Source organism: Austrofundulus limnaeus, unplaced genomic scaffold, assembly GCF_001266775.1.
Source record: "Austrofundulus limnaeus strain Quisiro unplaced genomic scaffold, Austrofundulus_limnaeus-1.0 Scaffold35, whole genome shotgun sequence".
Classification (NCBI taxonomy): Eukaryota; Metazoa; Chordata; class Actinopteri; order Cyprinodontiformes; family Rivulidae; genus Austrofundulus; species Austrofundulus limnaeus.
In genome coordinates, this window is record NW_013952437.1 from 264,826 (window position 1) to 277,920 (window position 13,095).

At 38.7% G+C, this 13,095-nt stretch overlaps 2 protein-coding genes across 2 annotated transcripts; one reads left to right on the forward strand and one right to left on the reverse strand.

Annotated features, from left to right (window-relative positions):
• The first annotated feature begins 75 nt into the window (after window positions 1-75).
• On the forward strand, window positions 76-5,525 carry ssu72 (SSU72 homolog, RNA polymerase II CTD phosphatase). The gene is made up of 5 exons (XM_014006360.1): window positions 76-383; window positions 1,107-1,250; window positions 2,445-2,584; window positions 2,727-2,845; window positions 4,735-5,525. Exons 1-5 carry the CDS (start codon window positions 304-306, stop codon window positions 4,834-4,836), a joined length of 585 nt encoding a protein of 194 aa, XP_013861814.1. The 5' UTR covers window positions 76-303; the 3' UTR covers window positions 4,837-5,525.
• Window positions 5,526-6,862: 1,337 nt separating this feature from the next.
• Window positions 6,863-12,999, reverse strand: atad3 (ATPase family AAA domain containing 3; the record flags this gene model as incomplete). Its single annotated transcript, XM_014006356.1, is given in 15 exon segments — window positions 6,863-7,497; window positions 8,053-8,161; window positions 8,791-8,958; window positions 9,044-9,114; window positions 10,177-10,228; window positions 10,315-10,439; window positions 10,524-10,649; window positions 10,738-10,794; window positions 10,973-11,128; window positions 11,716-11,785; window positions 11,898-12,063; window positions 12,146-12,215; window positions 12,295-12,354; window positions 12,438-12,539; window positions 12,923-12,999. Coding segments are annotated over 15 exon segments (1,823 nt in total), but the record flags the coding sequence as incomplete, so codon positions are not given.
• Window positions 13,000-13,095: the final 96 nt, after the last annotated feature.

The window sequence follows — 13,095 nt, forward strand, 5'->3', positions numbered from 1 at the left end:
GGCAGAGGCTCTTCTGACAGGACACCCTGAAGCTCCGCCCACTGATGACATCAATGTATAAAATCGCATTCACGGCCTTACCTCCGCCATTTTAACTTCCTGCTGCAAATTGAGACCAGCCAAAAATTCTGTGTTCGTTCACGGAACGCCACATCGTTCAACCTTATTGTTTTTACGTTATTATTGAGAGATTTTTTTTTAWTTGTTGTTGATTGTTTTTTTTACCTATCAAAATTAAAACAAGAAACTCTTTTAGTTAGTTTCTGATTGCCTGTACAGTTTAGTTTCGGTCGGAGAGTCGCGATGCCGAGCCACACGCTCCGTGTAGCAGTTGTGTGCTCGAGCAACCAGAACCGCAGTATGGAAGCGCACAATATCCTCAGGTAAAGACGATCCTCCGAGAAGATGACAGCAGGAAAAAGACCACGAAGTGAAGGAGATCTGTYCCGTAACGAGTCGTTTTCCCCCCATCTCTGCCGGTCACAGCTCGACACGGTGACCGTCCGGCAGGCCTCAGCGCAGTTTAACAAAGGACCGACTCTTGTTTTTAGTGTCCCACAGCGGCTGTTTTCTCACTTTAAACACTGTTTTTGTCTGGGTTTTAGGTGTTTTGTTTTCTAAAACAATTGTCTACACTGTGTTCAGTATCAAGATTTTTTTTTAAAGGCCTCACATTTCCCCTTTTTTGTGACAAGTTGACAACAGCGCCCCTTAAGGAAATTAAGGAAATGTTCCGGAAGTAGGCAGTGCAGTTGTGCAACACCAATTAATAACCGTGTTTTTCCACATTAACAGCAAATAGAGTGGTGTTTATCCAGAGTAATTAGTTTTTGTTTTTTTAATATAGTCACTTTTAAGTAGCTGTTATTTATTAAATGCTGATTGGGAGAACATGCTGCTCAGGTTACCTTTTTAATAAATTAAAAACAATTGAATTCTGAAGTATTACATAAAAAGAAAACAGGATGATTTTCGTAGTGTCATCACAGTTTTTGATCTAAAGAGGCTGGCTTTACCTGAAAGATGTGGAAAGTCCTATTTATTTGATGTATGTTTGTTTATGAATTTGCTATGCAATTAACCGCCTTTTGTTTGTCTGTGTGCAGCAAACGTGGATTTGACGTGCGATCATTTGGGACAGGGTCTCATGTGAAGCTACCCGGTCCCTCCCCGGATAAACCTAATGTGTATGACTTCAAAACTACTTATGAACAGATGTACAACGACTTGGTCCGCAAGGACAAAGAACTGTATCCCCTTCACTCACCTTTTTCCTCTCACACATGCACACATTTACTCAAAGCCACAGAAAGACATGACCCATGTTTTTATTTAGGTTTGCTGGAGTTGGGTAGGCGATTTCCTTTGGACAACGAGCACGGTGGGAATCTCATGCAGGGATGTTAAAATGTCACTGATACAATCATGGTTATAAAATATGGGGAAAGAAAGAAAGGTTAACTAAATGCCACTCCTAAAATTGTACTATATCTTTTAGAGTACTGTATCTCACTTTCCCCTCTTTCTGTGGTAAGTTACTTAAGTAAACAGTTGCTGGTGTCCACTTGTTTGCAGTTAAAACCTGGTCAGTAGGTTGGAGTGTTTATAAAAGAAACATTATAAACAGGTAAGAACATGAGAAGAAAATAAGCTGGAGATGCTTTCAGAGATGGAGAGACCATGAATAGATTAGTTCAAACTGTTTAAATAATTTTCTAAACTGGAATCTTAATTTGAAATTGTAGTTATAATGACGCTACATACTTTGTGCTTGGAGCATCTAATTTAAATTTAATTTGGCTTTATAAATAGAACTCCTGTAAAGTCAAGTGGACACAGATGCAAAAAGCCACCTGGTAAATAGCCATTCATGTTGCAAATGGGCTCATTTTAAATGTATTTGGTTTAAAGCTATATAAATAAATTAGTTGTAGTTTTAAAAACTACAACTACCACATCATTTTTTTTTTCTACGTGTGTAAGTGTAGTTTGTGGTCACCTTGAATTTTAGGTTGAATTTGTTTTTCAGCTGCTTGTAAACTTATAAATCAGGTTCCTCACCCATAAAATGTGTAATATACCTGTAATACCTGGTAAGGGTCATATTATCATGGAGCACAATTTAAGGTATTTAGTAATTACTTACTCTTAGAGTAATTAATAGTACCTCTGATATGTTAAGTGGCTTTTTATGTTCAAAAGAAACCTCTAAATGGTTAAGTTGTTTAGTGGAGGTTGAAACAGGAAGTTGATTCCCATCTTTTAAAAAAACAGACTTCTGTTTGTCACCACTAGAGGGTGCTGCAGAGCTTCATTAAGCCAAAGCATGTCTGAGAACGTGGTTTGGCTGTGCATAATCTCATCCATCCACTTTCTTAGTTTAGGTTTGTTTGTCTTTGATTTSTTTCTGGCCGTTGCCGTTTTCCTTGACTCTCACCCCTCAGATACACACAGAACGGCATCCTGCACATGCTGGACCGGAACAAGCGCATCAAAGCAAAGCCGGAGCGCTTTCAGCTCTGCAAGGACAAGTTCGATCTGGTCATCACCTGTGAAGAGCGAGTCTATGATCAAGTGTTGGAGGGTGAGGACTTGTGCAGAAAAAGACAAAGATATTGTTTCCTCTCTAAACATGTTGCGCTGATTTGATTTATTTATTTTATCGTTTACTAATAAACTTTTAATGTGCTCACTTGTCCCTTTTTTTTGTTTTCCCCTTTTTCTAGATTTGAATTCAAGAGAGCAGGAAACTTTACAGCCTGTGCATGTTATCAATGTAGATATTCAGGACAACCACGAGGAAGCCACGTTAGGCGCCTTCCTCATCTGTGAGCTGTGTCAATGTGTAAGTCATTAATGGGGTTTGAAGACTTTATTTTTGACGATTATATAATTAACCTATATCTAGACACTAGTTGTTCATTGTCTGTAGGACTAGTTCTCAAATGGTGGTGTATATAACCCAGAGGTAGTTAAAGGCAATTAACATTTTCAGTCTATTGAGGGAGAAAAAATACAAATACACAAAGAGTTGCATAATAAATCATTCAATAAAAGAAGACCACAAGCTTAATTTAAAATCTGTTGGCTGTTTCATCATTCTAAATCTAAAAAAAGATCTGATTCAGCTCCATTTCAACCTGTCACAGAGCAGCACCAGTCACTCACCTCAGAAACACAAACTATGAAAGCATGGTTGAAATACAGCAGCGATGTAAACACAGACAAGTGCAACGGGCATGAATATATCGTTCTGAAATAATATTTAAGCTACTTTATTCAGCTGCTCCCTGTTCAGGACTCATCTTCCATCTCACTCTGTCTTCACTCCACATGGTTCAATGCAGGGTCTTAAGTCTAAAATCTGAGAATCAAAATTTTAGACCTTAAAACGTCAGAACACCCAGATTTTCATTTAAGTTCTTAAATTTAATTTAGTCTTTTTTTTTTTTTTTTTTTACTTTCGATCATTCTCGAGAAGTGTTGGCTGCATAGAGCATGCCATAATCAGAGGTTGACGTGATCTGTCTTCATGAAGTGCTAAGTTTACTACCGGTCTTTGTACGTGGTTAAACTACAAATCCTGTGATAACTGCAGGCAAAAAATGGCACAGTTTACTTCCATTGTTTTCAACCTCTCTGCTACTGCAACCCGTTGCATACGGCAGCTTGTTCACCCACCCAAAAGACAACGTTCAGTCATGTCCACTGCTTGTCGTTTAAACATAGGAAAGTGTGTTTTCAATGAGACTTTAGTTGGACGCGGTCCACAGCAGTCGATATGGTCTCATGACCGTTTCATTAAAATAATTTAGTGTTCTTGTATTAAAATTAAATATATTTAATAGCTAAACTGATAGCAGTAAAAGGTTTCTATGTTAAAATTTCCGGGACCATTTGAGTGTTAATAATACATTATATATATATAGAACGTTAATAAATTAATGCGTCAGTTTTAGTCTTAAATGTCATTCCTATTGGTCTTAAAATGTGTTTAAAAGGTCTTAAATTGAACTTACTGAAACCTGCATGAACCCTGCTCCAGCTACCTCCATGTCCTAACTCCATTTATCTATCGTCTCTGCCTTTTTCCTGGCAGCTGCATCTCTAACATCCTTCTACCAATAATACCCACTGTCCCTCCTCTGGACATGTCCAAACCATCAGAGTCTCTAACTTTATCTCTGTTGTTCAGCTGGTTCTGTATGWCTGATTTCATTCCTGATCTCATCCATCCTTCTCACTCCTGAGCAGAACGTCATCTTCTCTGCCGTTTCCAATTCTGTGTCCTGTTTTAACAGTCCCATTTTCTCTAAACCATACAACAGCTGGTCTCACAGATCTAATATAAATATTAAATATTTTTATTGTAATTTAGGTTCTCATTTTCGCTTGTAAAAGAAAAACACAATTTCGTAGTGTTGAACAGAGAATCTTATTTTTCACAATAAAACCAAATATCATTTTATGTTTACTTTTTTTTTTAGTTAGTTTAAGAAATGCACTGATGGCATTGCAGTGTTGCCTTTTTTCTCCTTAAGCTAAATACTTGGTGCTGGTTAGGAGGTAGATCACCACAACACCTTAAAGAACCACTGCTCTTTAGTTTGTGTATTATCACAGCCATTGTGTTACAAGGTGTGTGTGGAGCTGTGTTTGACCACTTAAGACCCATCAGTGTCACGCTTGTTTGTTTCCACTCTAATGAAACCTCGGTTGCTCTCATCCRTGCAGATCCAGCACACTGACGACATGGAGAACGAGATCGATGAGCTCCTACAAGAATTTGAGGATAAAAGCAACAGGCCTTTTCTTCACACTGTTTGCTTCTACTGATACGCTCAGATCTTTGCAATAAACCCACATCAGGACCCCAAGCAATCAGGCAACAGAATATGGACAAACAGACCTTATATTCTATGGTCAGGATCTAAAAGAGTGACTGCTGCTGGAAGTACTGGAGGGTGATGAGCTCATCCTTAAGAGGATTGACCTGCTGCTTTCATTCTGCCTGTATTTCTCCAGACCGAATTATGGTCCCCTCATTGTTTCCATCAAATCACTCAGCCATGTCTCCTCAGGGAGAGCCGTGACATCTGCATCCTAGATTTAACAGATCTACAAGTCCCACTTATTTTAGTTCATTACTGCATATTGGTTTGTTTTTCTTGATTTATTACTGTAATTTTTTCAGTATTAGTTTCTAATTTTAATTTGGGACAGAATGAACGTGTTTACACAGGAGAAATATTAAATGTACCTATTGTTTGTGCAACTATGTGTTGTAGATAAGTTAGGATTAAGTTAAACTAGGTTGAGAATAAACCAAACCGAGACTTTTGTTTTCAATACGATGTTTTGAATCTTATTTAAAACTGCGTTGGTGTCTTTCAGGGCTTATATTTTATTTTGTAAATGAAAATAATTAAGGCTTTGTAATTATTTTTAAACTGCGTGTTCAGTTCTGAGTGCCTGATTTTTCTGTATGTATATATAAATCAACTAAAGAAAAGGCATCAAACTTTTCATGACTCTGTTTTGTGTATTGAAAGTTTTTAACCCCTGAAGTTGGACTTTTTTATGCAAACTATAATAGATCAACCAAGCAGGCCCAAGTATTTTCATATTTTAAGATGTTATGCCCTTTAAAAAAAATTAAATAAAAATAGACTTATTTAGGGGACAAAAACATCCTTAACTTTGTTAAAGCTGAACTAGAGTTTCAGTATAGTAAAAGTGCTTGAATAAATCCTGAGGGTGGGGTTATACAGGGGGTTGGTTGGAGTTCATAATACTTAATGTACATTAAAAAATGGTGATGTSTTCTGTAAAGTTGAATTGATTCAGTTTGCTTCATTTTATTTCCCATTTATTTATGAAGAGTTGAATTTGTTTTTAAGTCATATTAGAGAAACTCAGTACAGAAAACATGAGGTTTCTTAAAATTGATTCTTACATTTGATGTTTCTGTGCTCTGATGTGAAACAGTTTATTTTATTATGATAAGAGAAGACCGTCTGTTACCACTAAACATTTAATGAAACAGAGGAACCTTTAGGACAGTAGCAGGACACTCCTGTCGGCAGAACAGTGAGCGTACCGCTCCTCACAGGAAACCAGTAACCTTCACAATAAGAGCATTCATTCTGGTGTGAAAAAAATGTAAACATTAACAAGTGAGTAACGGCTGTAAGATATGCTGAAACACAATTATGTATAATGAAATAAGAAGCAGTTTTATTTTGAGTTAATGGCCATGATTGCTTTAATAAAGAAACAGTTTGAGGCATTTTGGTTTTATTGCTCTGCATCTTCTTCCTGATGGTTTCATTTCTTTGCACCACATTGTTCTGTATTATGTTCTTGTTTCATGTATTTAAATCAACCCTAAGAATAAAGATTTCTTGATCCCTGAATACATCTAACCCAGCCTGGTTGTGAAGAGATACATTTTTAATAGAATTCCTGTATGTGCCCAAAAGCTTGTCCACATTTGTAAAGTTCAGCATTTGAATGTCTCTAACCTTTAGTGTTTTCATTCATGTATGTTCGCACAATTATATCAGTGGATCAAGAGTTTAAAAAAAGCTCGATTAGAAATTTGTGTAAAAACATCTGGGTCATGACAAATTTTAAAAAGTAACATTAACCCTACACACACTGAAATCTATAAAGGATTTTAGTCACTTTTTCTTTTTGTGCTAATGCAAACTGATGGGATGCATTAGCACACTATTCCTGAGTTTTAACCCAAATATCTAAAAATTAAAATCTGAACTGAATTCCTGTAATATGCCATCATTCTCAGGCAATTTATGTCATTGATCTTTCTTTTTATAAAATCAGTGTAAAAATCAAAACGTTTTGTTATCAAATTGTTTTTAATCATTTCAACAGAGACAACATTTAAAGTGTAGCTAATTACAGACACTTTATTTCTAAGTACACTTTTATATTGTATACATTTTACATTAAAATAACAGGTTCAGGCATTATTTTGTGTTATGAAAAACAAAATGACTTCTCTCTCCCAAACTAGTTAGGAGAGTGGGACACTAATGGTTCTAATACAGATACTAAAACTCAAACTGGAGTTCCATCCTTTGGAGGACCGGTCTTGTCCTGTTTTTCTGTCTCTTGTGTTAGACCTGCCTCGGTTGTCTTAACTTCAGCTCTGGCAGCATCGTCCCTGTCCTGTCCAGCTGCTGATTGGTCGTTGTAAAGAGGAGGGGGCACACTTTCACTTTGTTGATTTGAGTTGACCTCGAGGACAGATGCGATCACCTCCTGAGCCTGAGGCGTCTCCTTCAGCGGGAGATTAAAACCCGATTTCCCTCCACTGCCCGACGCCCCGGCTGGAGGAGGAGTGAGACTCTTGGCCTCCTCCTCACCGCGCAGCCAGTCCATCTTCTGATGGTGCTGCTTGATGGCGTCATCAACCCGGGCGTCGATCATGGCTTCTGTCAGGACGCCGTCCTCAGAGGAATACGCTGCAGCCTGGAAGGAAACATCATTATTAACAAAAATAACAATAATAATTCAACAAAGCTGAACTCGTGTTTATATTATGGAAACATGTATATATTTGAAAGTTAATAAAATGTGTCTTATTAATGTCAATTTATTTAAATGGAACATAAAGACAGCAGAAGTTGACCAAAGTGCTTCGCAATTCAGACAAATAAATAGATAAAAAAAAATAAAGCATTAACACTATCAGATCTAAAGAATCTTAACCCCCCCCCCCAAAAAAAAAAAAATTCAAAAGCCAAGGAGWAAAGATGGGACTTATTAAGCTTAAAATTAAAAGTCTTGATGGTCTCGGTGGTCTGAATAAAAAAAATGTCAACCATTCTACAGGTTTGGGGCAGAAACTGCAAAAGCCTGATCACCTCAGAATTTTTCTTGGCTCTAGAATCATCTAATAAACTGAAGCCAATTGAGAACCGGAGATGTGTGTACCTTTTTTTTTTTTGTAGTGACTGTAACAAGATCTAAAAGGTCTTAAGTGCTTTTATTTAAGTGTGAGGATGAAAAGGAGAGAAAACGTACCTGCCAGGCCACACCCAGCTTGGAGATCTCTCTTCCTGACATACCYTCTGTCCTCTTGGCGATCTCTGAGCACTTTTTACCATAATCGAACTGAGCGAGTTTCATCCTCCTTCACACAAAAGATACAAGAGAGGTGGATAAATCAGCTTAGAGATTTAACCTTTGAACCTAAACCTGACTGGATTATTAGGGCCACACAAGATTTTTTAAATTATTATTATTTTTATTACGAGAAAAAAGTCATAATATTACCACAGCATTAAAATGAGGAATGTTGAGCAACTTGTCAAGTTGTTCTTTAGTATTGCTTAAAAATAAATAGTTAATCTTTTAGCACATTAGCATCAAATTAGTAGCAGGACTTGGAAATTGTCTATATGATAAACTGAAGCATGCAATGACAGATTTAGTTGGCACGTAGCTAATTTGGATGAAAGCGTATTAATTTAACAGTGACCCAATCACACTACTTAAGACAGACCTATGGCTGTCCACAGGTGTGAGGAAAATAAGGGGGAAATGAGTAACGGAAAATGGACACYTCATGTAAGATTATGACTTTTTTTCTCATAAAATTACGACTTTAATCTTGTAATGATAATAAAAAAATTTTGTTGTGTAGCTCTAATACTCCGTCGTAGGAAACAACTGACTTCACAGCTTAAAATTAAACTTTCTGTTGGTACGAATGGAAAGTTTATCACTGTTCCTAATGTGTGGAGTTAGAACAGGACTTACTGTCGCCCTCCAGTGGCCGGCTCCAGCACGTATTTGTCAAAGTACAATCGCACCAATCGCTCCCTCTCCTCCAGACCCGGCAGCTTAAAGTTTACTATTTCATCGATACGGTCGTTTATGGCCCAGTCGAACTGCTCCGGCTGGTTACTGGCCAACACTAACATAAACCTAAAAGGAAAAAAACAAAACACAAGTGTACATATATGGAAAAGTTTTGTTTAAAATACATGACGTTACGTGAATAAATCCTCACTTGTTGCTTTGTTCTCCAGTGCGATACAAGAAGGCATTCAAAGTGGCTCTGAGGTCTTCACTGATTTTCTCCTACAAACAAAAACAAACAAACCATTAAGGGATCCACGATTAGTTGTAACATTAGACTTTATTTGATAAACATTTATTTTAACTGTAAAATAAAGACTYTAAAAATACTGTAGGCTGTTTAGTTTTGTAAATTTTTAAAAATATTTTAACACGGATGGAGCCATTTTATTTACACATGAAGCATTCTGAGCAAATGATGACGTTGATAGGTCCTCGGTGTGAGCGAGCTATATCCACCCTGAAGGTTAATCTTGGACAATATCTGATGATCGACTCTTTTAAATGAAACCAGAGAGCGTTGACAGAGGAGAAGGTAGAAATGACTCAGCCTGTAACTGAAAATATGGATGGAGGACAACAGAGCTGCTTCATGGAAGAAGATCCTCAGCTTAGACTGTTAGTCTTTGTGCTAGKGCCGACATTATATTGCCTTATGTATGAGCTTGACGCTAGAGTGACAAACAAGCTAACTGAGGTCCTCCATCCATATTTTCAGTCGCAGACAGTCATTTTTGCATTCCCCTCTCTGTCACGTGGATGGAGGACCTCAGTGATGAGAGGAGAATGTGTAACACTGAGCTAATACATGTATATGGTGATGGCATTGGGGCTAACGCTAAAGCTAACAGGCTAAGCTGCGGTTCATCTTCCATGAAGCAGCTCTGTTGTCCTCCATCTATATTTTCAGTTACAGGCTGAGTCATTTCTACCTTCTCCTCTGTGTCAACGCTCTCTGGTTTCATTTTAAAGAGTCGATCATCAGATATTGTCCAAAATTAACCTTCAGGGTGGATATAGCTCACTAGCAGCCTCGCACCGAGAACCTATCCTCGTCATCATTTACCCAGAATGTTTTGCATGTAAATAAAATGGCCCCGTCCGTGTAATATATTTTAAAATTTTAGTTTAAAAATTATAAAAACTAAACAGCCTACAGTATTTTTATAGTCTTTATTTTACAGTTAAAAATCTTTGTTTATTAAAGAAAGTCTAATGTTACAACTAATCATGGATCCCTTTAACATCCAAACATCTGTGACTGAAGAGGGGTGATAAACTTACTGTGGCTCTTTTGCGAAGGAATGCGTCAGCTTCGTCGACAAACAGCAGCAGTCTGTTCAAAGATGGAGACAAAACATTTGCATCATGTGAATTTAGTTCCTGTTTGATGGAGGCTGACGTGTGTTTTCAGTAGCGTACCCGCGTCTGCTCGTGTTGGCCCAGTCAAACACTTTATGCATGGCGGTGACGCCGTCACGGCCCATCGGCGCCACATCGCCACCAGTCATGATGGCGTAGTCCATCCCAGAATGCACTGCCAGCTTCTGCTCAACACAAACKGCCCATCATTAGGCTAAACCCTGGGTTTCCTTCACCTCCACGGGTCTGACTCAAACCCTCAGGCCTACCTTAGCGAACAGCGTTTTGCCTGTTCCCGGTGGTCCGTACATGAGGATGTTCCTGTACAGACCGTGGTTCTGCCTCGTGTTCCTTGTTGCTATGGCAATGTCACGCACACGCTCTTCCAAGGAAGGCTAGCAGAGGGGAGAACGAAACACTTCAGTAGCACGAAAAGTTTAAAACGAGCAGTTTTTGTGTCAGGAACACCTGATGTTTACTCACATTGAGAACAACTCCCTCAAGAGCGTCCTGAGGTTTACTCTTCAACCTCCTGACCGTCTGCAAACATCAACACAGAAACATTTAATCATCAAATATTTCTCGTATACGCTTTAATCCACATTTCAATTACACATTCACACCTCCCCAAACAAACTGGACTTCCATTAAAGCAGACTAAACAAGGCTGGTGTGAATGCACCCTAAAGCTAAATAAATCCCAGTTTAAGTTAACTACCTTAATGGGATGCTTGATGGCCTCTCCCACAGTGAATCTGGATGTTTCTCTCACTAGAGATGGCTTTCCAAGTCGAGCCTCGATGTAACGTCCTGCCACACCGGTGGCGTTTCGAGCTGAATACACACCAACAGCTAAAAGTGTCAGACCTGCCACCTGGGGATGAAAAAAGAAGAATTACACACAAAAATGATCATTTAGAGGCTGCCAACACTAACAAACAACAGGTTAAGACCCTTAAGACCCTCGTCTCAGGGAGACTCCAGAATGTCTCGTGACTTTCTGCTCTGGTGCAGTGTGCYTTTACGAAACGAAGCTCAAAGTAGAACTGACTGAAATATTGTTACGTTTCGAGACAGATGATGTAATCGTGTTTCTGCAGATCCTCATTCATCCAGGACGTGGAAAATTAAAAGAACAAAGATTAAGCAACGGGACTTCTGTTCTGCAGCTAAAGATGTTTGGAGCTACAAGATTTAAAACAMATTTTCACTTTGAAAAACATCAGATATGAATCTGATTCAGAACCACATACTGAACAGTTCTGGGACTGTCACATTCAGACGGTCAGAAATAAATCCGATATGGGTCATATTAGCCTGCAGCGTGAACCTTTGCTTCTTGCTTGACTGAAATCTGCTTTAACAGCTGGACTTTAGAGTAAACTGGAACCATGTCATGTTTGTCTCTGATGTTTTTGATTTTTACCAAACTGACCACAGATAGAAAATATATGATCTCACCGTTGCAGTAACTTTGTCCCAGTCTGACACGAAGGCCTTGAATCCTTCTCCAAACACAGTACCTGCAGTCCTGACAGAGAAACAAACCCGGTCAAACTGTGCCAAACTAACCGGTCCAGGTCATGCAGTGTTTTGTTTTATTATATTTAAGAGATGAGAACACTGGAACGAGTAAAACTTACTTGATGGATTCCAGCACAGTCTGTCTGTGTTCCGCTGCCTTCAGGCGGATTTGCTCTCGGATTATATCTGCGTTCTCCCGCTCCACGCGCGCTCGAGCTTTCGCCTCGGCCTCGATGCGCATCAGCTCGTTCTTGTGCCTCAGCTCCATCTCGTGCTCTATCGTTGCTATAGGACCCAAAACAACAACAAAAAATGAAAAACTTTGGCTCCAAATGCTTTGACACATTCATGCTGTGAGGTCTGGTACCTTTCCTCATGGCCTCCTGTTTCTGCACGGACTCCTCCTGTTTGCGAAGGTTCTCCTCGTTCAACATTTGCTGCAGAAGGAAACGGAAAATGATCATTTGTTTTAGTCACAAGATGATTCATGACGGAGCTGGAAGATGTTGACCTCACCTGTTGTCTAAGTTGGTCCTCATATCGCTGTCTGGCCAGCTTGTCCTGGTACTGAGCTCTCTGTGAAAACACACAACAGTGATGAGCCTCTTTCACAGCGAGCAAATACAGGAGGCAAAACTACATTTATTAAATCTTCTCACAGCTTGATTCTGCTTGGTCTCCTCTTGTAGGGTTTTCCTCCTCTCCTCTGCCTGGACACGAATCTGGTCTCCTTTGAGCTGCTCAACCGCTGCTTCGTACTCCTGTTGAGATTCAGAATAAAAATTTATTAAAACACAAAAAACAGGTGACCAATTTTTATAGTTATTGTGTTTAAGAACAAAAAAAAATCATTAATTTTACATTATCTTACTTAAAGACACATCGTAGTGCAAATCTCAAAGCATTTTTTTTAGAAATATCCTATATTAAATGTTGCAAATTAATTTTTTATTTACTCTGTTTATTGTTTAATATGAAGAGCCAGACAAAATCACACACTTTGTGCATGAAATCTAGCTTTTTCTCCCAGATGGACAATTCTGGACATTTCCATATATATCTCATTGTTTCTGTATTTTATTATTTCTCTTCATTAGAAAATAAACAATGGATTTTGTTTACTTCACTCTGATTAAGTGTGTACCTTTATTTTACTCTGGTACTCCATCTGAGAGGTCTGCTCCTGCATTCGAGCCAGGTCCAGAGCGTCCTTGGCATGCCCTAAAACAGAGAGAAAAAAAGTTTTCAACCTGCAGACGTGTGTGTGTGTGTGTGTGTGTGTGTGTGTGTGTGTGTGTGTGTGTGTGTGTGTGTGTG

Excerpts from the sequence above, each read along its gene's own strand:
- ssu72 (XM_014006360.1), top strand. The coding sequence starts at position 304 with ATGCCGAGCCACACGCTCCGTGTAGCAGTTGTGTGCTCGAGCAACCAG. Across the intron at positions 1,251-2,444 it reads GTCCGCAAGGACAAAGAACT|ATACACACAGAACGGCATCC; the intron begins GTATCCCCTTCA and ends CTCACCCCTCAG. Across the intron at positions 2,585-2,726 it reads CTATGATCAAGTGTTGGAGG|ATTTGAATTCAAGAGAGCAG; the intron begins GTGAGGACTTGT and ends CCCTTTTTCTAG.